Source organism: Pezoporus occidentalis, unplaced genomic scaffold, assembly GCF_034315485.1.
Source record: "Pezoporus occidentalis ecotype Australia unplaced genomic scaffold, CSIRO_AGI_Poc_V1 ctg12, whole genome shotgun sequence".
In the NCBI taxonomy this organism is placed as follows: domain Eukaryota; kingdom Metazoa; phylum Chordata; class Aves; order Psittaciformes; family Psittacidae; genus Pezoporus; species Pezoporus occidentalis.
In genome coordinates this window covers 3,542,221-3,568,256 of record NW_026912994.1, presented here as the reverse complement: position 1 = coordinate 3,568,256, position 26,036 = coordinate 3,542,221, and the positions used below count along the sequence as shown (strand labels likewise).

General features: G+C 36.1%; 1 protein-coding gene across 2 annotated transcripts in view; it reads right to left on the bottom strand.

Moving 5' to 3' along the window:
• Positions 1-26,036, bottom strand: part of DPP10 (dipeptidyl peptidase like 10) — a 568,807-nt gene that overhangs the window by 119,054 nt on the left and 423,717 nt on the right. For both annotated transcript variants that reach the window (XM_062605998.1, XM_062605992.1), the window contains exon 5: positions 24,121-24,195. In XM_062605998.1, the coding sequence (XP_062461982.1) occupies positions 24,121-24,195 (75 nt within the window). The remainder of the gene's footprint in view (positions 1-24,120; positions 24,196-26,036) is intronic.

The following is a 26,036-nucleotide window of genomic DNA, read 5'->3' as shown; positions in this document are numbered from 1 at the left end:
GAGCTGTCGCATTTCTCATTTCAGTCTCATGCTCAGAGTTGATTGGGTTTAGAGCTCCCAGGTTCCCACACTAGCCCCCTCAATAATGCCTCTCAACACCTTGAACATGTACCCATTTCTGTTACCAGAACAACAAACCCAGAAAAGTTTGACTGTCTGCCTTGGTAGCTGTATTATGTGTCTAGAGCACTTTGAAGTATAAATGTCTTTGCAAGAAATAAATGCAGGTCTCAAAACTGCAAAATTATCAACAGCTCTAATAGCTCCTCTTTCCACTTCCATGCAGCTTAATTCTTCCAATTTCCACCACCACTAATTCTCCTCTGCTTGTCAATATTACAGCTCATTTTCTGGCAGGCACAAGAAGACTAAAAGATTATTTTTAAATATATGGTTTGGATTAATAGAAAAGACACAGAATAAAAGCACCACCTCCTCTTGAGAAAAAAAAAAAAAAAAAAGGACATTTTGTGACACTTGAAAATTCTTATTACTTTGCAAACAATGGTAAAATGGGAAAAGCAGTGAAAAATATTTTAAAAGCAACCAAATAAACCTTGGGCACCTGAAATCTCCTACCTACTCCATAGACAGAAGAGGGCCTAAATGTACCTTGGAAATAAACTCTGAATCTTCCTGAGGTTTACTTTTAATTAACATAATTTTCTTGCAGAGTTATGTGGAAGTGCATTCAGAAAATGAACACGCGACCATGGAGAGCAACCGTGTTCAAAAGCAAAGTATGCTCTGTGTGAAAGTCTGATAATGCTCTGAATTTTAGAGAGCAGAGGGAAACGGAGATACTTTCTTGGCACATCTATAAATTGGAAAATGAGAGTGACAGTTCCTAAAAGCTCTGCAGCCAGCAGAGACAGTGTGATTTCAGTTATAATTAAAGCAAACAAAAGTCTTTCTGGCATGGTAGATAACCTAAAAGAAAAAAAAAAGTATATAGGTTATTGACTGGGTAAGAACTCGGGAATTTTTCAGCACCTTTTTCCTCAAAAAGCTGTGCAAATTTTTGAACAGAAGTCAAGCAGATATTTGCAGTTTTTCTTTGTTAACATTTTATGTAAATGCACACAGAAATACATACCCTTGCCACATCTGTTGACCCGAGTTTGGATGATTCTAAAGATTATTAAATTTACTTACAGGAAAAACAACCCAACCAATTAACAATTTACTGAAATATTTATCTGTCCTCACAATTGCTTTCTGTTCAAAGAAGCACCACATTTCACAGAATCATAGAATAGTTAGGGTTGGAAAGGACCTTAAGATCATCTAGCTCCAACCCCCCTGCCATGGGCAGGGACACCTCCCACTAAACCATGCCACCAACACTCTGTCCAACCTGGTCTTGAACACTGCCAGGGATTGAGCATTCATAACTTCCCTGGGCAAACCATTCCAGTGCTTCACCACCCTTACAGTAAGGAACTTCTTCCTTATATCCAATCTAAACTTCCTCTGTTTAAGTTTTAACCCGTTACCCCTTGTCCTATCACTACAGTCCTAAAATGTTGGTGCTTTACTTAAACTACCTGACTTTGTTTATGTAACCAATGGTAGTCTGTTTTATTTGTTCAGTCAGACCCATTTGGTTTATGCACTACAACCAAGAAGAGTTTTAAAGACTCCTTTCTATGTGAATCTCACTCCTGAAGGGGTTGGTAAGAAACAGTTGTTAAGGATTAGTATGTTACAATTTCCATATAAGAGGAAGGTGTTTTCAATCCACAGGCTCAGTTTGTCTACTTGATCACAGATCAGATTGCAGACGATACTCGTATTAGTTGATATTCCAGATCAGACTTAGATTTAAGGTTTAAAGTTCATTAGTTTTTTATTTAGAGAAAAGGAAAAATGAAACTCATTATATTAAATCCAACTTACGCTTTATTTACAGGTTCACTTTAAAAAGGCTCTTGTTCCCATTAAATGTACATTTAAACTGTTAGGACAACATTTTAAGTGAAAGATTGGAACATAAGAAAAATTCATAATCTTTTGTCTTGGCTTTTAATTCGCAAATCTTGGCATTTCTTTTTACATTTTGCATTTTTTTCTGACGGAATAAGCATTAGTAGGGTGTGCCTGAATGACTGTGCTCTTTGACAGCTTTATGCAATCAGTATAAACATGGTTAAGATCTCTGTGGATCTAATTATTGTGTTTGATATAAATATCAATACAGTACCTAATATTATGAAAAGTATAATGCTGAATTATTTAATTGTTCTTTATGCTTTCATACCCTATTTGCCTGTTTCTGCATGCCTGGTCCTGCTCTTTTGATCCAGTTAGATAAACACTTTGTAAAACTGGACGTGTGGACTCGGCATTGGAAGCTGCAATATTCCCACACTTCAGATATCTCCCCCCTTCCTTCCTTCCTGTCAAAATGGCTGGATTCTCAATGGGGAGATTATTATGTGCAGGAAAACAATACATTATTCCTCAATCAGGAATAAGAGCCCACATTAAAGCATTTTCTTTCTGTATACATTAGCCTAGTAACTTACATAAAGAAGAGAAGGGAAAAACACACTCCTGATGTAACCAATAAACACATTTCAAATATCAGGGTCTATGTATGTTTGTTAGAGGTAAAAGAAAGTTAAATCATGTTGCTAACTACAGGAAAGGTCTTGGCAGCTTATCCTGTTTTACAATAAAACAATGAAAATTAGCCCCAAAATATGGCTGTAGGTTTCTCATTTATTCACTCCATGATCTATTCTGAACTGACCTTTAGGAGTAGTGGAGAGAGCTGTTGAAAAAGTCTTCCACCCTCAAGCCTTATTCAAAGACCAGGTTTGAGTTTTGAAAGGGTTTTATTTTAGCTCTGTGCACCATTAGTGATGTTGAACTTCAGAAAACCCTGAAATAAATCAGGTCGATGATAAACTGGTGCTACCTACATGAACTACTTTTGTTTTAACTGCATAATACTATTTCTATTTCAGTAAAAAGGAGCTCTCAGGAAGCCTGACTGCAAAATCATGAAGATCTTAAGCTGAAAACTTCATTATACCATATAATCTTCATGCAAATGCAAATTCCTTATTTATGTAATGTATTCACTGACTTAACTTTTTAAAAGAATGATAAACAAGACTTGAAATTTTAATCTTACAGAAACAATTTAGGAAGCATGTTACACAGGTACACAAAGGTGACCCTAGATCTTCATAGTATGTTCTCCTTAAATTCTTCCAACATATGTTTATTGACCTTCCGCACTTTCAGAGACAGAAGAACATTCAAAAGTAACATCTTTCTGCTTCATCTGGAATACAGAAGTGAGAAGTGTGTTCTCCTCATTATGTAAGCAGTTATAATAAGCCCACCCTGAGTAATAACTGAGGGGTGAGGTTAAAAAAAAAAAAAAGCCAAAATCTGCAGGTGATTTCCTGATTTCTGGTCCTCTACACTGGCCAAAAGAGCCCTCAGATGGCTTTACAGTGAGTCAGCTGTTCCAGGTGTAGTCTTCTATACCAAATCCTATCCTCAATTATGCTAATCTAGATCTCTAGATCTTATTTTTTTGCCAGAGTACTATGTAGAGTAGCTGGTTTAACTTATTTAATAGCAGCTTCACCTAAACCAAATACCATAAACCAGCTCTAGAAAAACCTACTGCCAATTAGTTCAGTACAATGGTTTTTTCCTGCATCCACTGAATCAGAAACAGCTGAGAAGTATAATGAGTAGAAGATGAAGCTGAAGACAACTTGAAGAGAAATGAAGATCGTATTTTAGGACTTCACTGAAACACTCTGCCTTTCTTACATTTCTCTAAACAATACAGATAATTTCTATGTTCTATGCCCATGAGAAGAGGAAGAAAGTCACAAATAAAAACAGACCTTCAGTACTGAGAAAGTATTTTATATCATAAGCTTGTCATTCATAATAGTCAACACTTGTTTGATTACTTATACATATTACTTCATTTTAAGGTTATATTATAGCTTCCAATGATTTCCATGAAGATTGCAACAGAAATCCCTCTTGTGCTGAGTTACTTTTATTTATTGATTTTGTAAGTAAAATCAATACAAAATATAGAATTCTATATTTGCTACTCCAAAGCAAGTAAACAAAAAGCAAAACAAGCTCTGTGCTTGTGTATTAAGAAGCTCTTACATTGTTAAAATTACTATGCCACTACAAATTTTAGTCACCATATATGGAACTACAGATACCACAGTTAAGCAATAAGCAGGAAATGAAAAGATGGAAAAAAAACCCACCATAGCCTGATCAATCCAAAGACCTAAAGCACTTTGTAATAATTCCTAATGAAGCCTGCAATTATGCCTAATAATACATGAGAGAGGAGCAGGGGAATTAGGCAGGTGCACAATGTATTGCAGCCCTTTGTGGAGACAGCCTTTAAGGCAGCCCACCTGTTCAAGATGCACACTGACCCCAACGATTAATCCCTGCTTTTTCAGAACAAGAAATAGTTTGGCCATGACACTGGACATCCCTACTGCTTCCAGTGCTCAGTCAAGGGTCTCTGCCCAGCACGCCTTTGCACAGCAAGTCATGGCCCAAATTGCAGAAGCGCAGCTAATTACACGCCTCAGCAGAATAACAGTAACTGCTAGAGAAACAGAAATTTTACAGATCACCCTTAACTTGAGCAAAGAGAGCTAAAGTCTGCCTGCCAAGTAAGTTTTCACTGGTCACATCCACCCTACATTTAAGCACCATGACATGCACTATCCTGCATGCGCAACTACCCTTTCCCAGCAAATGATTTTTCTCACTTTATTCCAAAGCAGAGACTGGGTACAAACCAGCATGAGAAAAGAGGATATCAGAGAAACAGAACAGTTATCAAAGAGAACAAAAAGGTATACCAAAATCATGACACAAATACACATAAACCACTTTGAATTTTGTGATTGGAAGTCTCTATGGAAAATCTTTATAAGTGATTAAATATTTGGAATAGAAGAAACTCCTCCTACTTTGATTCATACGTGTAAATGAATTTCTATTCTTATCCAAGATAAGATCTAGATGATAAGGAAATATTGAGATGATACGATTTAGATCTAGATGGCAGCTTTCAGTGTCTTATGGATATGGTATTTCACTATTCTTCTGCTAACAGGCAGAGCATGCCATAAAAAGACCACATGCTAGCTGCATAATATGCAGTTTATTAAACAAGCACACTAAAGCAGACAAGCACACTAACATGAATCAACTATAGATGTCTCTGTATATAGTAAATAAGCACAATAAAGCAAATTAGAGAAATATACATATAAAGAACAGAGGAAAATTAGTAATGCATCAAATCATTACTGCATAGAGAGTAATGCAGTAATTTCTTCTTTAAGAATTAAGAAGAAATACATCACCAGTCAACAGTGGATCATCATCCAGGCCCACACTTCCAGCTGGGAAGCCCCATTGCAGCCAATACCAGGAGTCTCAGGCAATTGGGAAAACTCCGATGTAGTGCATCCACCCATAGGTGAGGCTCCAGATTTGGCCATAAGAGGGTCCTGCTTTTATACCCTTAGAAAAACAACCATCTTTATGCCCACTCTGTAATTGTGCATTCGTGGAGCCCTGCAGTTTCTCATGATCTCACTGCTGTCCATGCTGAGAGCGCTGGCCAGGCACCCTGGTGTGGCCAAGCGTGAAGGTCATAGAGCAGCTGCACTCCAATGTTTTCCTGCCTCTTTCTGACAGTCATAATAAACTTAAATACATATACTCTGCCAGATACACTTTGACAAACATAAAAAGATATATGCATACTTTGCTATGTCTCTCAGTCATGACAGGAAATCAACTCTCATCCATTACAACTGTGTAAAGTTTGTTACTAAGCTTTGAATTAAAAATTATTTAATCTGCTTAGGTATCTTTGTGCATTTTCAATACATTGACTGGATTTAATTCACCCTTGTATAATCTCTTTCATCCACTGCCAAAACTTGACAGAGAGGAAAAAATCCTTAGTAGACTTCACACTGCTATTTGACAGTAGATTTAGATTAGATATTAAGAAGTTCTTTACTGTGAGGGTGGTGAGGCACTGGAACAGATAGCTCAGAGGAGCTGTGGCTGCCCCATCCCTGGTAGTGTTCAAGGCCAGGATGGATGCGGCTTTGAGCAGCCTGGTCTAGTCAAAGACATCCCTGCCCATGGCAGGGGGGTTGGAATAAGGTGATATTTAAAGTGCCTTCCAACCCATACCATTCTATGCTTCTATGATTTGTTACTTTTGACTTATTTGAGCCACCGAATCCTTTCCCTTGATTAACATGGTCAAGTTGAACTGGATAATTTTCATTTGCCTGAATTTCTCTTTAAGTGAGAGGTTCTCTTGTATGTCAGGATACATCAGGATAGAGCAGGAATACACTAGACCAGAATTCCAGAAGTTTGTTCACAAACTTCTGTTAACTCACTTTGAGGGTGAATGGTTCTGGGTGAAGAAGATTATAGATGAACTAGATGAACGGTGCAGAGATGGGCAAGAGTGTTTTGTGTAGGTCTGGAAATGAATGAAAGTCAGTTGAAAGAAGGAAACTATCAGGGAGCTATATAGTCTGGGGATCAAAGGTATCAAATGCAATTAGACATAGAATATATCACATATATCACCCATTCCATCTACTTTATAATACAGAATTGTTCCACCTTCATTACAGTTCTTTTTTCCTTTGAATTACATTCACTTTGGTTATGAAAGTATTCGATGATCAGCTTTTCCTATTTTTTTAAATTCCACATTTTTTAATTTTTTTTTTTAAATGCTGGAACTGCTGGTTGTAAACTGCACTGTAGCTGCTGAGTTATAAGATTTAAAAAGACTTCGCCTCTGTCAAATGAATCCCCAATGCTTCGATATTCAACATACTCCCACAATCACTTGCACAGACTGATAAAACTTCTCCCCCAAAGTGAGTAGGTTTTTGCCTCTGCTATTGGAAGATTGGCCCTAGACCCCACTGCTCTGGGGGGTTAACATTTTTTACTTATTCTTCTACTTTGCGGTTTACATTCATTTATTTGTTTTCATGGCAAAACAGTCCTTTAGAAATATACACCACTTTTTTTATTCCATCCTTTTATAAAACAAATCAAGCATTTTTAGCTCTTCTTCTGAGATAGCACATCAATCTCCCTGGATTTTTTCACGATTTACCCTTTCACGTCTTGAGCAAAGGTGAGCAAAATGGCTTAGAAAAAAGAAAAATAAATCACGCAGTGTATAAAATATGCAGTGGAGACTGTCAGGAGAAAGACACACTGACACAACTAAACCTTTCTTTCAGGATCTTGACTATTACTTCTGCACCCTGCTGTGCAAGGCCACACCAACTGACTTGCAAATCTTTTGTGCCATTCTGATTTAGTGCAGATGAGTGCAAGGAGCTTAGGGTAATCCATCTCTTTCCACATTTCTTAATATACTTTTATATAATTTTCTAGTAATTCTGGATAAAGACTGATTTAAGTTTTTCTATGATTGCTATCAGAACAAACTGCCTCTAGCACAGTGCTGTCATTTAATATGCTGCTCAAAAACAATGCAAGGGAAATGTTATTCAAGACAACTGTGTTGTTCTAATGTATGTAGAAAACTAGCTGGCAAAGCATTTTATTCTAAAGAATTCGAATATTAAGGATAACACTTTCTAACGTGATGATACTTTAGAAAAAAGTGCCTTCTCAGTTAACTGTTTTTCCTTTGGCATATGGGAATTTATACCTTGTAGGGATAACACAGAAAATAAATTATAATGTAAATAAATAAGAAACATGTCAGAAACACAGATCTCAGAATCTATTAAAGTGTGTTTTATTTATTTTTCTCAGACAACAACAACAAAATAATTATAAACTATTTACAAACATACAGAGGATTAGTGTGTCATTTCCAATAGTTTTCCTTTATTTTGGTGGTAATATCTAACACAAAATAGGTAAGCATAATTGTCCTGAGTTCAGCAGTAGCAGTCATGTTTCTCCTCCTTGGTAGCTGGTTCAGTGCTGTGTTTTGACTTTTGGCCTGGGAACAGAGCTGATAACAAGGATGTTTGGGTTTGGCCAAGGACTTTGTGAGCCTCATGCTCTGCCAGGGAGGAGGGGAAGCCGGGAGGAAGCAGAGACAGGACACCTGACCCAAACTGACCAAAGAGGTATTCCATACCACAGCACGTCATGCCCAGGATGTAACTGGGAGTAAGCCGGAAGGGCTGGGAGACTGCGGGGTTGGAGGAGGTATCGGTCAGAGCTTGGTTGGACTGGGGGGGACGAGTTATCGGTCGGCTGGTGGTGAGATGATGTATTCTCTTCCCTTGTTATTTCCTTTATCATTATTATTACTGGTGGTAGCAGTAGTGATTTGTGTTATACCTTAGTTACTAAACTGTTCTTATCTCAACCCGTGGGAGTTGCATTCTTTTCGATTCTCCTCTCCGTCCCTCTGGGAGTAGGGGGAGGGCAAGAAGGGGGGGAGTGAGTGAACGAGTTACCTGACTGGGTTTAAACCACGACAATAATGAAGTCTGTTCAGGATATTATGAATAGGCTTCCTGAGACTAGTATGTGCTTTCCATGATCCTTAACAATTAAAGACACAGCAACTAAACATCTAGTTTCACTAAGATCATTCACAGACATCTCTTTTGGAGATGTTATGTGATGCTTTTAAACAATCCCTTTTAACATAATATTTTTTCCACAGTTTCACTGAATAACTATAGGAAGTGCTACCTATCTATGTCCAGCAATACTTTCAAGAAATATTTTCAGTTTAGAGCAATAAAGTTGAAAATACAATAGAGATGAAACTTGAAATTCCATTTGTGAAGTAAACTACATCACCAATTTACTCAATAGCTCTTTAATCAATGATGGGAACCAATTAACACTCATTATTCTTGATGAATTGTAAAAGAACACATGACCATATATCACTCAGTGATCATAACATTTTATGCTAATATAATATACTACCATACATATCATCTCAAGGTTAAAAAGGAAAATAAAAATAAAAAATGTCTCAAACATTTCTGAAAGAGATATAGCTCATGAATAGACCTTCATTTCATCATTTAAGATAAGTAAATGTATAGATTGCTAGATATGCTAGCCACTATTGGTAATACTTATCCATTTGTAGTACTTTATCAGATATAAAAAAGTGGAAATGAGGACTAAATTTAGCTGCCAAAATTTGTCACCTACTGTATTTATTTTTTAGTCTGCATATTATTTAAACTCCTTTCTATATATGGGAACTTTTTGTAGTCCCAGACTTTTTCAATAAACCATCACGATGGAGGCATTGTATAGGACTTTGAACAAACTGGGCTGCCCTTGTAGTTCATGCCATCTAGCTGCACTTGGCAAGAACACGACCATCTGCCCAGTTCATCAGAAAATATATCCAATCTCAATCTTAAAACACATCTGAGCCTGAGATACAATCTGCAAAATGAGCAAAGATGTTCTGGAATCAGGTATCTTCTCACATTTAATCACTTCCTAAGCTCCAGTCTCACAGTGCAACCAAATTATAAGAAATTGCAGAGAGACTATTTTTTACTAGGACATACTTACCTCACATTTACCAAGATCAACTGATTTATCTGTAAAGCTATCAAATGTAAGACAACTAATAAGGACAGTAGATATTACTAATTGTGAGAAGAGGTGAACTAATAAAGTAGACAGAATATGGATTAAGTGAGGATTTTTTGAGATCACAAAAAATATTTTAAAAAGGGAAGTTTCTCTCTTAGGGAAAGACAGAAAGAAAAAGAAAATGGAGTAAGAGAGTGCATAATTATATTTGGTAGGGGATGGGGTTAAGAAACAGAAAGTTAAAGTCTCATGAACACTGGACAAGGCAGAGGAAAGAGAGCCAAGAAGAGAAAAGCCAAAAAGGGAAAAGGGAAAAAAGAAAGAGGGGTGAGATTTCTCAAACAGCTTGGTATTAAAAGGTTCTGATTATGGAAGCAGACACAGAAAACACAGTAGGAATTTGGGAATGCTCCCTGGCAGGACAACAAATTACTAGGATAGATGCGAACACCTGGAAGTTTAAAACTATTCAGATATATAGTAAAAAGAAGTTTAGAATGACATATCATTGGATACATGCAATGACATATCAATTGGATACAGTGCAATTTATTCCTAACTGTGACCCTGACTGGTTCTGTGTTTCTCCCCATTCATTCGCTTGTCACATTAACAGAAAGTTCTAAAATCCTATTTCACTTTAAGGTTGTAAAAATTACTGGAACACTAATATAAGCAAAGACCAAAATAGACAGTCTTTCCTGAATATTCAGAACAGTTAATGTGGTTGTTCTATTTTTGGAATACTATGCAAATAGAACATAAATCAGGATGAGCTACGATAACTTTAATACCAAGCTCATATTTAGATTTTTTAGTTTCCTACCACTGCATACTGTATGATGATTTTAACTTCATCTCAGATACTGAAAAAAAGAAATTATGGGACTGCCAAAGGAGATGGCTGCTGTACTGAATACTGCAGCTGAGACTCACAGTGAAATTCCACTCTTGAGAAATATTATTAATAAAAATTTCTTTTCTCAGCTTGATAGTCTGAGCTTTTGGAGAGTTCTAGTTTTTACATGTCTCAGGATGTTGCAAACCAAACTTCGACTTATTTGCTATATTTTTATTTTATGTGTCTATATATCAGATTAATTGGTTTTAACCTTCCTCTATGGAAGTCTTACCAAACATCCACTCCGAATGCTCTTAATCTTTTAACAAACTGAACAATTAGGCCAAAAACTGCATCATGAAGTAGACCAGCAGTTAATCATGGAAGTGTCCAACTGAGCTTTTTTTAACATAAAAAAAATAATATCGATATATTGATAAAATAGAACTTTCCTGCATCATTTAAAGTATAAAATATTTGAGTCTATAAATATATATCATATTTGAATTTAAAAACATCTTTGCAGGACTCTTAAGAGGTATGACTCATGAACTCTTTCATGTCACTTGGGGATCTCCAAATGAAAGCTACTATGCAGAGTATTTCTATGATTAGTGAAACACCTTTTTTTATATTGAGACTTCAGAACTTTAAGTACAGCATTACGGGCTCACACGTGAGTTGAGACTGACGCACACGGAAAAAAGAATCATCACCTTAAAAATAAGACTGATCTAAGTTCTCTAACATTCATACAAAAGCCTTATTTAACTTAAAAGATACAAGATTAGTTAAGGAAAAAAATAACAATGAAATAGTCATACACCCCCTACCAAAACGGTAAGTACCACTTCAGTTTGCTAATTTAAGTCTAACTGCAGTATATTTTAATTATTTCAAGAAAGTTCTTCAACCATAATGGTAGCCTGAGACTTTCTGGTACAATCATTACAGAATCATAGAATCAACTAGGTTGGAAAAGCCCTTTAAGATCAAGTCCAACCATTACCCCAGGACTGCCAAGTCCACTACTAAACCATGTCACAGCCTCATCAACACGATTTTGACCACTTCCAGGGGTGGTTATTTCACCACTTCTCTGGGCAGCCTGATCACCCTTTTGATGAAGAAATGTTTCCTAATATCCAATCTAAACCTCCCCTGGTGCAGCTTGAGGCTGTTACCTCTTGCCCCGTCACTTGTTACTTGGGAAAAGAGACCGACCCCCACCTCAGTACAACCTCCTTTCAGTTTTTTGAAGAAAATAATCTTCAACTTTGACCAAGGTTCACAGACATCACTATATGACAAATATAAACCTCGTAACAAAGTGTAAAGCCTATACAGTACATTATTTACACAATCTACTATCTGAAAGAAGCCTCCAAAAACAGGTTACAGCAGCATCAATGATCAGCCCTTAACCTCAATGACATTTTGATGAGATAAAAGCACATTTAACACCATGTCCTTTAAAATCTTCATTATACTGCTGTACCAAAACTTTCGCTACTGTTAGGGGTGCTGACTCAGTAAGACACCTTAAGACAAAAATAAAGTAGCACTGGCTACTACAAACTAACAGGGCATCAGGGCCAAGTGAATTGTACCCAAAATGCTACAGAAAATAAAGATGATGACAGTCAGTACAGTCCCTAGGGAGAGAGAACACCATGGGAAGCAAGATGACTAATGTTCACAAAGGTGCAAACAACCTGCAGACCTAAAGGCTGACTTACAGCACAGATGAGACTCTGAAAACATTGATAAATCTATCCTCTACAAGATCCTGCTGAAAATCCTGGTGGCACACTGTTCCTTATTCATTGTCCACCTGGCTGATACTGTCACAATACGGCAATGACTTCACTGCGTTTGTGCAATGGGTAAACAAAAGCTGATCCAGAAGTCCATTTTAAAGTTAATGGGAAATGTTCCGCTGACTTTAATGGCATTTTCATCAAGTTCAGAAGTGGTAGGCACTTTAGGTGTCTGCAAGATAAAGGCTGCTACCTAAATAAAATTAATGATGTTGCCTGCACAGTGACAGACTGTGGAAGAAAATGAAATTCTGATGCATTTCTGTTCTTTAATGTGTTCTTTATTGTAAGTGAGGGTGGTAAGACACTGGAACAGGTTGTCCAAAGAAGTGGTAAATGAACCATCCCTCGTAGTGTTCCAAGACCCGGCTGGACAGACCCTTGGGCGACATGGTTTAGGGAGCGGCGCCCCTGCCCATGGCAGGGGGATTGGATGATCTTAAGGTCCTTTCCAAATTCTGATTTGCATTGGTTCTCTGAAATGTGACGAGCAGCAGAACACTCTCCAGTTTCAAGATCATTTTTGTGCAGACATTTAGGAAGAGCAAATATCCTCTATAGGACAGCTTTCAAACATGTCTGCGCATGTCCTTCAATTTGCCATTGTTACTTACATTGTTACTGTCCTTACCACAGGCACTGACATTTGAACTTGTCTTTAGAAGTCACTAATTTGTTCCAAAAAGGTGTCTCAAAAAAAAGGTAGATTTCAACCCACTTTTTTTTTAATTCTTATGAAAATAAATAAACAAGCCACTCCCCCCTCCCCAAGCAATATGACTGAATGCACAATACAAGAAGTTTCTCCTTCAAGACTAAACCCACTTATTAAAATGTTACCATTACACTTTCATTCTTTGCATCAAGATTCTTCTGATCAGGAACTTGCAATTTAGAATGAAAAAGCAGCTGCAAGTCTTACCCACTGCTGTGCTCTTTTTTTTTTGTTTAAGTCACTAATGTTTTTTCCAACTTGTCTATTTTAAGCAAAATTTAATTATTATCCAATGTGTGCTGCTGCTAGGGACAGAATTATACAGAATAACTGAAAAAAAGCAGATTTTTTATTTTTTTTTTTCTCCTTTCACATTTTAGAAAAAATAGCTTCTAGATCTGGCCAGCCTGTTTGACTATTTCATCATAATAAGAAGTATTTGTCAACAATTCAGTCAGAGCTTAGTTATTTCCTATATCTGATTTTCCTCATTCTGCAGAGCACAAACATTTCAGAACTTCTTCCAAACAAATCTGATTGGTTTAGTTAGAATTGTATCCATTGATATATCTGGAGAGGCAGAGGATGATATTTCTCATATACACACAGGTACAGAAACATATGGAGATTAAGAATATAAGTGAATATAAAAGAAAAGGCTGAATAAAACTATCGAGAATGGTTTAAGGAATATTCATGTATTATTTGGCCCTTAATGAAACTGGGTATTTTGGTAGACATTTGACACTTTTTCTTTTTGGGAAACTGTTCCAAATTATAATTTTTTTTTTTTCAGTCTCAGGAATCTTTATCTCAGGGGGTAATACTGCTGACGTGATAATACTGATGCACAGAGTCACCCAGGCTGAACAGATCTTAGGAAGTCATTAGTCCAACTATCTGCACAAAGCAGAATCAACACCAAATCAAGACTAGGTGGCCGGGGGTTTTGTCCAGCTGGGTCCTGAAAGTGCACAGTCTCTCTGGGTAAAGTTTAATTATGCTTGCTTGCATTTAACAAATGAAATAAGATAGGTATATAACATTTGGGGGTTTTAGTTTCAAGATAGTGTCAGTGATAGATTTCAGTCAAAAGATATATGACAACACTGACAAATTATTTTTTTTACACACTTCTACTTTTCCATATTGTTATTTACATTCTAGGTTATTTTAAAATAAATATTTCAACCTATATTTATTTAAATATATGCATGCATAAATGTGAAAACCAGCAGGGCTCCTCTACACACATATTCAGTTTAGCTTTTTGAAAAATATTACCCCCTCCTCCAATACCTCTGCTATTGATGTGACTCCAATCAATGTTGTGGAATAACTCTGCCTCTTCTATTTTAAAAACTATTTTTAACAGAAAATACTTTGAAAGATAAAAGCTTTGGGCTTCTAGACTGCTTAAGCATTCTATTTCATATATCAAATGCATCTGAGAAGATTTTTTTAACAAACATTGTTGCATTTAGAAAAGAACAGAAACTCATTAAATTATCCCTAGTTTGTAAAACTAATTCATAACACTGCAGCCAAAGAAAGATGTTAATTCCTTCTGGTATAAAATTCACGACCCCTAACAACATTTGGCTGGAAGACTAAAATCCTGAATGCACAATCAATGACTATTTTAAGATTAAGCGAACATTTGGGATTACATTCATCAATACTAATGGTATCTTATTTAAAAGTTTAATGAGAAAGATATAATGCGTATCACATTTCTCAGTAAGACACATTATTATTGAATTTCAGATAGAAGATATTATGAAAAATGAAATAAAAGCAAAGAAAAAACCCCATTGTTTAAAATGGATTTTCTAAGTGCATTGAACACATGAACTGGACTGTAGGCATTTCTTAAGATGGTTGTCCTTTAAGAAATTCAATCTTGTTTATTTTCAGTACATAAGTAAAGAGTATGTCTAAGTTAGATCTCAAGTCATTACAGAACATGCTGATATCTATATCATAAAAACCATACATAGTGTTTTCAGTAAAATATTTTAACATAATGGGTCAGTCAGACCCATGAAGTGATTTTGCTCCTCAGAAGTCATTTATTCACTGTATTTGACGTGGGCCAGCTCTTGTATCTGAGAAATCAATAAGTTTAACAGTTGAACTAACAGTGATTCATGCTCAGGGTAAAATCTGTCAAAACTCAGATGCGTAAAATATTCTTTTAGGACATATTCTCCAGGTAGCAAGGAAGAGAATTATTATTTCTTACGAGCATGAAACAAAGAAGTTCTTAAAACAGATGGGTGCATCAGATGACTCTAGCTGCTTGTGGTGAACTCTGACAGGTCTTAATCCAAATTAAAGCTCTTTCCAGCTTTCCCATCTTCTAACAGCTAACTAGCACAGTGTCCAATTAGGATTCCTAACAGTTCTTGCCCTGTTGTTTATTCAGGTTGTCCTTTTTTTTTAGTATTAAAAAAAAAAACAAACAAAAAAAACAAAACCAAACCCCCAGAAAAAACAAAAACCCCCAACCGAATAATAAAACAAAACCTTGGTTTTGGTTTTGTATTTTTTTTTTTTCTTTCAGCATTGCAGAGGAAGACTTATTTGCACAGATATTTGATAAAAATATCATTAGAATATCATTTTTTAAAGAAATGTATGCAGTACAATATAAATGTAAAACTAGCTTTCATTTGTAAACTATTTCTGATAACATCATTACTACACACAACAGACTGCATCAAAAGATAAGTGGAATACAAAAAAAACACCACCTTTTAAACACAGAGCTTTTTTGTCTACAGGCTGCGATGGACAAAACTTTCACTTACAATGGACATACCTGGGACATTTCTGTGTATTATCAATGCACAAAAGAGAAATAAGGGGGATGTGATAGGGTTGAGAGTTTCACAGTAGAAGCCAAAACTTACATTATATAAAATAAATTGTTCATAGGCTAAGAGAGCTGATGACAAATAGGTTAGTATTGCTTATTTCTATAGCATAAGCACACAGAGATTCCAGTCCCCATGGATTATTATGTGATGTTGGAATACGACTATGTGAAACCCAGAGTTATATTAAGACTGAGTTTCTAAACTCCTGGATCTTCTAAACACAGCTGGACACTACCAAAATCTTCCTGAAATAACAGTATTCATACTTGATAAGAATGACAATATGTTGAAAATAAATACTTTTCTGTCAATAAATATTTTCTTTGGAAAGCTAAATGCCCTAGAATCCATTTTTACTGAACAATAGCAAAGCACAATGTTCTTTTTTCAATACTCTCTTTGAACGAGAAGTTGAAAGCATGAATTTCGATTTTTTTCAACTCTGGCAATTTTGAATGAGAAAAGGAGCCATCTTCTGCTTAAATTAGAATTGCTTATTTTGTTTACTTATAAAACTTGAGATTGAACAACAATCCTGCAAGTACAAATGAAACACAAAAGAACCAGTAAGTTATTTGAAAAGCAGGAACATCTTGTCTCGTGTTTTTTCCTATGAAAATTTGAGTGTGATTTATTTTTCTGAACTGTTAAAGAAGGCTGAACCTCCATATATGAATCAACATGTCAGCTGACAAAATCAAGAACATTCTAGAAGAAAATAAAAAAAACCCTTCTGACAAATAGGTAAATGGATGCATATGGACATGTATATGACATGACTGCTTTCATACTAGATTTGAAAGCACAGTGAGACCATTCAAATTGTATTCTGGTTCCCTTACCTTTATGGTTCAGAAGTGTTTTAAAGGCAGAAATTGTGACAGTTCACTTCCTGTTCTGTGGGTGATCATAGTAATACCTTGGCAGAGAGCAGTAACATCATCTTATCACAACTATGCCAATAATGTAAGTATAATAATGCATATATAAAGACAAATAATTAAAAAGATATGCAGATACTCCGGGTTTAACTGCTAATTCTAGGAAGTAGTAAGGTCATCTGCTGTCTGCACAGGACTACAATTCAAGATGCATGAAAAGTGAAAAGGCAGCTTATCAGACAAATACTAAACAAAGATCAATGCCCACGACTCAGCATAAAATACACAGTCTCTATTTTCCCCATCTTCTATTTATGGAGACTGGTTATTATCATGTTTTGCCACATAATTTAGAAAAAACCCTGAACAGAAGTGTGACACTGTGGATTCATCATGGCAGTCAGGTGAAGTTCCTGACAACTGGAAAAAAGGGAAATATAACCCCCATTTTCAAGAAGGGGAAAATGGATGACCCACGGAAGTACAGTCCAGTCAGTCTCACCTCTGTGCCTGGCAAAATCTTGGAGCAGATTCTCCTGGAAGGCATGCTAAGGCACATTAAAATCAACAAGGTGCTTGGTGACAGCCAGCATGGCTTCACTAAGGGGAAATCCTGCCTGACCTATTTGGTGGCCTTCTATGGTGGGGCTACAGAACTGACGAACAGGGGGAGAGCAGTTGATGTCATCTTCCTGCACTTGTACAAAGTGTTTGACACTGCCCCACATGACATCCTTGTCTCTAAATTGGAGGGATATCAATTTGATGGATGGACCACTCAGTGGATAAAGAACTGACTGGATGGCCACACACAAAGAGTTGAGGTCAATGGCTCAATGTCCATCTGGAGACCAGTAACGAGTGGTGTCCCTCAGGGATCGGTGTTGGGACTGGTCTTGTTCAACATCTTTGTCAGTGACATGGACAGTGGGATTGAGTGCACCCTCAGCAAGTTTGCCGATGACACCAAGCTGTGTGGTTCAGTTGATACCCTGGAGGGAAGGAATGCCATCCAGAGGGACCTTGACACGCTTGTGAGGTGGGCTGATGCCAACCTTATGAAGTTTAACCATGCCAAATGCAAGGTCCTACACCTGGGTGGGAGCAATTCCACACAAACCCACAAGCTGTGCAGAGAAGAGATTCAGAGCAGCCCTGTGGAGAAGGACTTGGGGGTGTTGGTCAATGAGAAAATGAGCATGAGCCAGCTTCAGTGTGCGCTTGCAGCCCAGAAAGCCAACCGTATCCTGGGCTGCATCAAAAGGAGCATGAACAGCAGGTCGAAGGAGGTGATCCTGCCCCTCTACTCTGCTCTCGTGAGACCTCACCTGGAGTATTGTGTGCAGTTCTGGTGTCCTCAACATAAAAAGGACATGGAACTGCTGGAACAAGTCCAGAGGAGGGCCACAAGGATGATCAGGGGGCTGAAGCACCTCCCATATGAAGACAGGCTGAGAAAGTTGGGGCTGTTCAGCCTGGAGAAGAGAAGGCTGCGTGGAGACCTCATAGCAGCTTTCCGGTATCTGAAGGAAGCCTATAAGGATGCTGGGGCGGGACCCTTCATTAGGGACTGTAGTGATAGGACAAGGGGCAACAGGTTAAAACTTAAACAGGGGAAGTTTAGATTGGGTATAAGGAGGAAGTTCTTTCCTGTGAGGGTGGTGAGGCACTGGAATGGGTTGCCCAAGGAAGCTGTGCATGCTCCATCCCTGGTGGTGCTCAAGGCCGGGTTGGAAAGAGCCTTGGTTGACATGGTTTAGTGTGAGGTGTTCCTGCCCATGACAGGGGAGTTGGAACTAGGTGATCTTAAGGTCCTTTCCAACCCTAACTATTCTATCATTGTATGATTCTATATGAACACTCGCTCCTACGGGATAATTCATGACAACACATAATATCACCAAATTGATTTAGCCAGATTTTACTACAAAGAACATTACCTCCTCAGGCAAAGACCTTGCCTTTTTATACCTTTAAAATGTCTTGCATATTTGTGGAACTATATAAAATAAAGTCAAATGTATGTAATAGATGAGTAACATGCCAAGATCACCTACAGCCTAGCTATTATGTTAACAAATTCTAATCTGTCCAGCTAAAACTTCAATTCAAACAGAAGCATTTAAAAGCAGAAAATTTGACCAGCCCAATTTCATTAATTGCTCAATATCTGACTTTTATGAATACTTAATTGTATTCTACTTAAAAGAGGAATAAAACATATCACAAGAATATTTTCAAAGAAATAACTTCAGATTTTGGGGGTGGATCTGCCTTATTTTTTTGTCACTGCCCTGAAACTGATAAAAAATAGTCATTTTTGTTCTTAACAAGAGATGAAGATAAATGGGGAAGTCATGTCTGGATCATATTTCTATTTATGATCTCCTATGTTCCAGAGTATGCACATGCGTGATTTGCTTATGGAGTTATCTCAAAATGAACAAATTAAAGATAAAAGATCACTCTGAGGACCTAAGGAAATACACATGAAAAATAGGTTTATCTAAAGAAGGATGCATTTCTGGTGGAAAGATTTGATAGTATGAATTTTATATCAGATCTTTACTTCATATACAGCACTAGATAATTGCTGTCCAGATCAGTGCTGGTTTAGGATGTCTTTTGTTATTCTTTTGTATGGAATAATCTAGTTGAGAAAATATTGCTTCCATGTGTTAAAAGACGTCTTTCATCTTTGTTGTATTTGATTCCAACCATTACCTGGTACTTCAGATAATGCTCTTCAAACTCAGATTTTCATAAGCACTGTATAAACTATTTTCTTGAAAAGACCTGCAAAACTTTACACCAAAGAGTGTCTTGATTAAAAATGAGACATAATGTAAGGTAATTTCTTTATCCTTTATTTTTTGCATTAAAAAAATCCAATAATTAATATCACTGACCAAGAAAATTGCAGACAATTGAACATTTAGTTTCCACCTAATTGGTAGTAAGATAATCTCCTAATGAGGAAAAATAATCATAATTCAAGACTTCATTGAGTTTTTCCCCTCATGGATTCTTCTAATCTGCAGACAAACTCCTGAAGATCTTTTCAGTGCACCCAAGTAAGGCAGGACCAAAGACAATCTCTAAAAGCTCGATGAACATGTTTCATGGGGCTGTTCACCCTCATTTGCTGTAAACTAGTCAGTACTCCCTATCACTATCCTCCAAAAATAGATATTATAGCAGCCAAGTGATGACAGGCATTGGCTCTATGCAGCAGATAAGCAACTTCATTCTCTTGGGGTTTCTTTGCTTCAGACGCTCTGCTGAACTTTCATCTTCAATACATTAAACTAGAAATACGTAGAAATGTTTTTGAAATTTTTTAATTTCTACTGAGTGATGTTCAGATCTAAAACTATTTTTCTCCTAACTTTCTGAAGAGGATTTGATTATTCTTCATCCTGATCTTAAAATTATTAAAAGCTATTTTCACAGTGCTTTAAGCTAAATACATTGTTTCATTAAATGCTCTAGCTAAAAAAGATTACATTTTGAAGTCCTAAATTCAGGAAAACATTTCCTTTTTAGACAGTGTATAAATGCTTATGCTTCTAAACTAGAGCTAAACTTTAATATGTTTTTTAAGCACATTTCTGAACCAAGAGCTAAAAACCCCTACATAATTCATCTTGCATTGAAAGCAGAAAACGATGAATTTGTAATAGTAAAGTAGGAAAAATTCCTGAAAGTTGGAATTCAAAAGGGATTTGAAAGTAGTCAGAAGGAAAGGACGATTTGTAGGAAGGGATTATTAAATCAAGTGAGAAAAAAGGGAAATTGCAAAGAAAGAGATGAACTGATTGCATATACTTCTGTGGGGTATTATATTCTAGCAAGAGTATGGGGAGAACATGCCTATGATATCTTAGAAAAAACTCAACAGATATCCAGAATAAAAATTATTTTTATTTCACATGGACTCCAGGAATAACTGACAAGGTATAACCTTTTGCTGATAGACGCTGAAGTTCCTCAATGGTAAAGAACTTCTTAGGCTGTCAGTGCTCACTGCACTGCAAATCGCAAATTTACTGCCCCATTCTTTACCATTAAGAGCAGAGTGTCTAATTTCCATTTTCTAATCAAAAGTATAAATCAGGTTCTGGTAGTTGTGAATGCCACCACCAGCAGGGTGAGAAAGATTTTAAGCTATATTTTAACACCATCCTTATTAAAAGCAATAGTGAAATACCCTTTCCTCTGGAAAGCTCAACTGGCTTAGATGCTCTGCCTCTCAGAGTTTCATATTCTTTACTCATACCTTGAAAATCTTCAAAGGAAAATCAAAAAGATGTAGCACTGCAAAACTGATCCCTCTCTTCATACAACACCTACAATGGTTTCCCTGCTGCTGTGTTCACACTGTCCCAGAAGAATCAGGATGGCAGGACATTCAGCAAGAATATGTGCTCATTTCTCAAATTAGTTCCTACTTACTGATCTGCTGCCTTGCAAAATGAGACTTTTTCAGTAAAGCCAACCAAATTATGGTGAGTGACAGAAAGAAAGTCTGAACTACACACAGTTGATCCATAAAGTTTTGGCAAAGTAAAAAAACTTGGAGAATTGATGAAAGCATTTAGGAAGTGTGGAGAACTATGGAGTACCACAGCAAAGAACACACAGAAAGTACCTCTGAAATTGCCACAGCCTTCTGTCAAAAAATAAAAAGCCAGACAGATGGAGGGAATCTGTTGTCCAGAAATTAATTTGCAACACTTTGAATTCCTCAGCAAAGGAATTTTCTTCCATATGAGTTTTATAGAGCTATACCAAAACAGCTGCTACGCCACATGAAATGGCTTTGTTGATTCTATAAAGCATGATTTAAAAATTCATTTAATTATTACTTTTGTAGTCAAAGATGGCTTATTTTCATGCAGATTTATGTCCCGTTATGCATAAGTACATTCTTAATTGTGCTGGAAGAACTGCAAATTTAATTAAAGTTTGCCATTCCAAGCATAAAATAGATTAAAGAAAATGCTGACAACAGTAAAATAAATATTCAACTATTTAACTCAACATTTATTTTTAATCCAAACATCAAAATAACCTAATTTCTAATTACAATTTCATGAGAAAATGTCTTGAAGAAACATTTGTCTATTTTTCTCCAATCTGTTCAGCTGAAACATAGGAGCTTATTTATAAAACTGATTAATAAATCCGTTCCAGCTGTATGACTGTATGTTACAAAGAACACAGATTAATGTATGTAAACAACTATTATAATTTTAAAACCTCAAAGTCATGACTGTCTGCAAAAGCAGAAATCCCATCAAATGTATTAAAGTGCAATTATACACCTAAACCATAACAAAGAAGGAAAAAAAAAGGAGGCAAACAAAGGTATTAAGGTCCAAGGGTCTGTGACAATTTATAGAAGATGGTGAGATCAATTAAATGCTTACAGTAAGTTACTTGCAGTTCCTTGAACTGGGTGTTGTTGAACACTCAATCATGCATTGTAACACGATCATAAAAAAGTTACACTCAAATGAGATACGAAGAAAGAATCTGGCCTGATTCTACTGAAACTCATCTTGAAAAGCTACAATTAAGTTTGCTGTTTAATATTAATTTTCACTTTTTAGGAAACAAATTTAATAATTGATAGTTAACAGCAGGGGGGAGGAGTAAGGAATACAGGTGGATTTTCTCTCATCCAGACAAAATAAATCTGCCTCTGACTGAGAGAGGAAAAAAAAAAAAAAAAGAAGTAAATAATACAATGAACGTTATCTTAACCCTTCATGTTATTTGGAAGCACAGGTCATGCAGAAATAAAGAGGCTTTCAAAAGCATTGCATACCTTTTCCCCAACAGATCTTGAGAAAAGAGAAGTGCCTTACCAGCATAACAAACATCCCAAGAATCAGTAAATTTGGAGGAAAAAAATGCTTTTTACTGTATATTCACAGTAATATAGCTTTGTAAGTTCTGAAAAAAAAATCAGCTTAAACTCCTTTTGGTTTTGGTTTTTTTTTCCCCTTCCACTGTAAGCAACAGATTCTTCTCAGGAGGTAACAGACTTCAATGGCATTATTATTATTATTATTTATATCTGACTGACAACATCCAGCTATTACACAATTTCAACACCATCACCACCACTTCTAGAAGATACAACAACTGCAGCATATTTTTGGTTTGAAAGCCATGAGCATTCAAGCATAAGCATCACAAGCCTCATGCAAAGCCACCCATACTACCACAAATTGTTTGGTAAACCTATTCATTTCTCATTTTAATTACTTCTTGTCAATATACTTGAAAAAAGGAAACGGCTAAGTGCAAAGCATAAATGCTGCAAGCCTCATCCCTGTAAGTAACTATCAGCAACTGGATTGTAAACGGAAGGATGAATTTCTTTTTTCAACAAAACCAAGAATTAAATATGGAAAAGGAGTGCTACCACAAAGGGTATATTCAGTATGCACTGAGAGCAATTTGCATGTCAATGGACCATCTATATTGTGGGGCAGGGATTCCTCACTGATGTTACTACATTTACATACAATAAAGTGTGATGGATACTTTCCTTATTTTTCTCTATCAGCTATATCTGCTACTACTATGAAAACCAATCCAAAATGAAAATTTGAATAGATCAAATGAGAAAATTAAGTCAGTATGAGTGACTATTCCTCTCTCACACAATAAAAAGCAATCAAGAAGTAAAACAGCAAGGAGCACTTATTTTTCAGACAGGAATCAAACTGGAACACTTGACAAAAAAACAGTGAACTGAACAACAGCAGTTCCTTTCTGATTTATTAATACATGCATATTGCAAAAGGGCTTAATCCAGAATCCACTACATTTACTAAAGAAAACCCTACATGGATTTAGTACCAAGTAAATGAATAATTTTACATCAACACCTTTAGAATATTTCAAATAAGCTTTCAGCACATTTTACAGTTTGCAGACACAATTATTAAAGATGCTGGTATACAGATCAATACAACAATGTCACCAGGGGGACAGAAAAATTTGTATACTGACTTGGAAAGGAATATTTATTGTTCTAACAATTTAAATCCAAAACACACAGCTGTTGTGTTATCAGTTACCAATACGAAACAATAAGTAAACTACTATACTGTAGTATAATGTGATAAACAGCGATCTTTGTGAAGGTCATGCTAAGGTGATAATAAGGTCACGGATATTAACAGGTATTCGTAAATTTTTACTGTTCCAAAATTAAAAAAATAAACCAAAACAACTCAAATTAGTTTGAATAACCACTGAATACAAAACAAGGGTTTCAGAGTTTGGATGGAGAGGTTCTTCAATTAACAAATAGTTGTCTTACCTGTTTAACATCATATGCAAGAAGAACAAATCTTAAGTCTGGTGAAACAGAGTATCTTGATGCTTTGAATGTTACCTAAAATGAAGTAGCAATAAAAGTAAGTTTGCAATAAAAAGGATAATTTTTTTCTCCCAATTTTTCTTATAGTTCATTTAAGAGCTTCCCATTAATAAGACAGAGATCTGGTCTAGAACACCAGTGCAGTTTTCACCAAAGAAGAACTCAAATAATTCTTAGTCTAATTTGCTGGTATCTGTACAATGACAACAGATGAATCTGGCTTCAGCTCTAAATTTCAGTTAAGAAACTGATGAGTTTTTTATCACGATAGGAGGCACTAAGCTTGAGGATAACAACTATGACCAATTCATTTACAGAGGATAAAGGAAGACACTTTGGTTGGTGTGTACTTCAGGGATGATTACAAGGGAGATTCATCAGTAGGCTAGGTTTAAAGATACCATACAAGAAAAAGAATAAGTGTGCGCTATGTCTCTATTGCTTTTCCTTTAAACACCACATGCATAACCATTTTGCAAGACAACCTGCACTAAAGAAAAACTCTTTCCTATAAGAAAGAAAATGCTTAGTGGAGAGCAAAGTGAAACTTAAGTTAGCACTATAAAACTAATAATTGCTTTACATCTATCCAAGACTACTTTTCAAGACTGTAATTTAATCAAGGATTAATGTTATGTCAGAAAGAATTTAATGCATCTAATGTATGTGGAAACTAAGAACGTGCTTTAAAAGACACTGAAGGAATAAAAAAAAAATAATCTCAAGACATCTATTTGCAGAATTAAAGGAAAAGAGTGCAATGGAAAATGCAGATAAGAATAGAAGTTGGACAGAAAAAATAACAATCACAAAGGTACAAGATGAAAGAAAATAAATAAATAGTTACATAGGACAAGAGCTATCCAATATTCAAAGGAAGTTTTTCCCTTTTTTTTATTTACTTTTTTTTACTTTTTTTTTTTTCTTCTTAAGCATCCTGTTCTATTTAGCCTAATCCCACTACTAAACTAATGAATTCAATAGGGGTTTAAGGTACACAAATCAGAAGTCACAAACTCGTATAATCAGAGCAGCTAAGGAACTATTCTAATGATAATAAAAAAGGCTAAATAAACTGAGAAGATGCTGTGTTTCGATATGCAGATTACACTCAGGTTAACTAGATTTACTAGTTAACCTAGTAACTCAGGTTACTAGGTAGTATAATTAGGCTCAAGCTATCCAAAGAGAACAAAAGGAAAAAAATAGTTTTGAACTGAAACTGCATTAGTGTGATGCAAGAACATGACAGTATCAGAAGTTAGAAGATGAATCTGCAGCCTTGAGTAAAAAAGACCAAAAAAAAACAAACAAAACCAAAAAACCCCAACAACTAGGAACTTCCTTTTTTACTTACAAAGCATTCAGAACAGATTTCTACTGTGCTTAAACTAGCTTTTATGAGTTAACCAACTTTAAGCAGAGACTGTGTTAATGTTAATTTATGGTTATGTTCCCTTTTCTTGGCACACACTGAAAACAATTTTAGGTGTGAAATTTCCCTGCTTTTCTAGCAGTTTATTAATTATTCCCCGACTACCTTAGTCTTCAGCAACATATAACACAGGCAGCTTTCCAAATTCATTTTCAGGGATTGTGGTGCTTGCTATATCATGCATTTAGTAAGAATCTTCAGTCACTGATTATGCCACCACAAAAGTAATGATGCACTTAATGCAAACACCTGAGTACCTCAGCTGCAAACTACTGGCAGTTTGAGGCAACACCAGCAAGAGATACTCACATATTCTATATCCAAGTATAGAGTCTTGTGGGTCTGGGATTTAAAATACTTTAAATCCTACTGAATATGACCTGGCTCATTCAGTTTGCATTCGCCTGCAAAATTTGGTTTG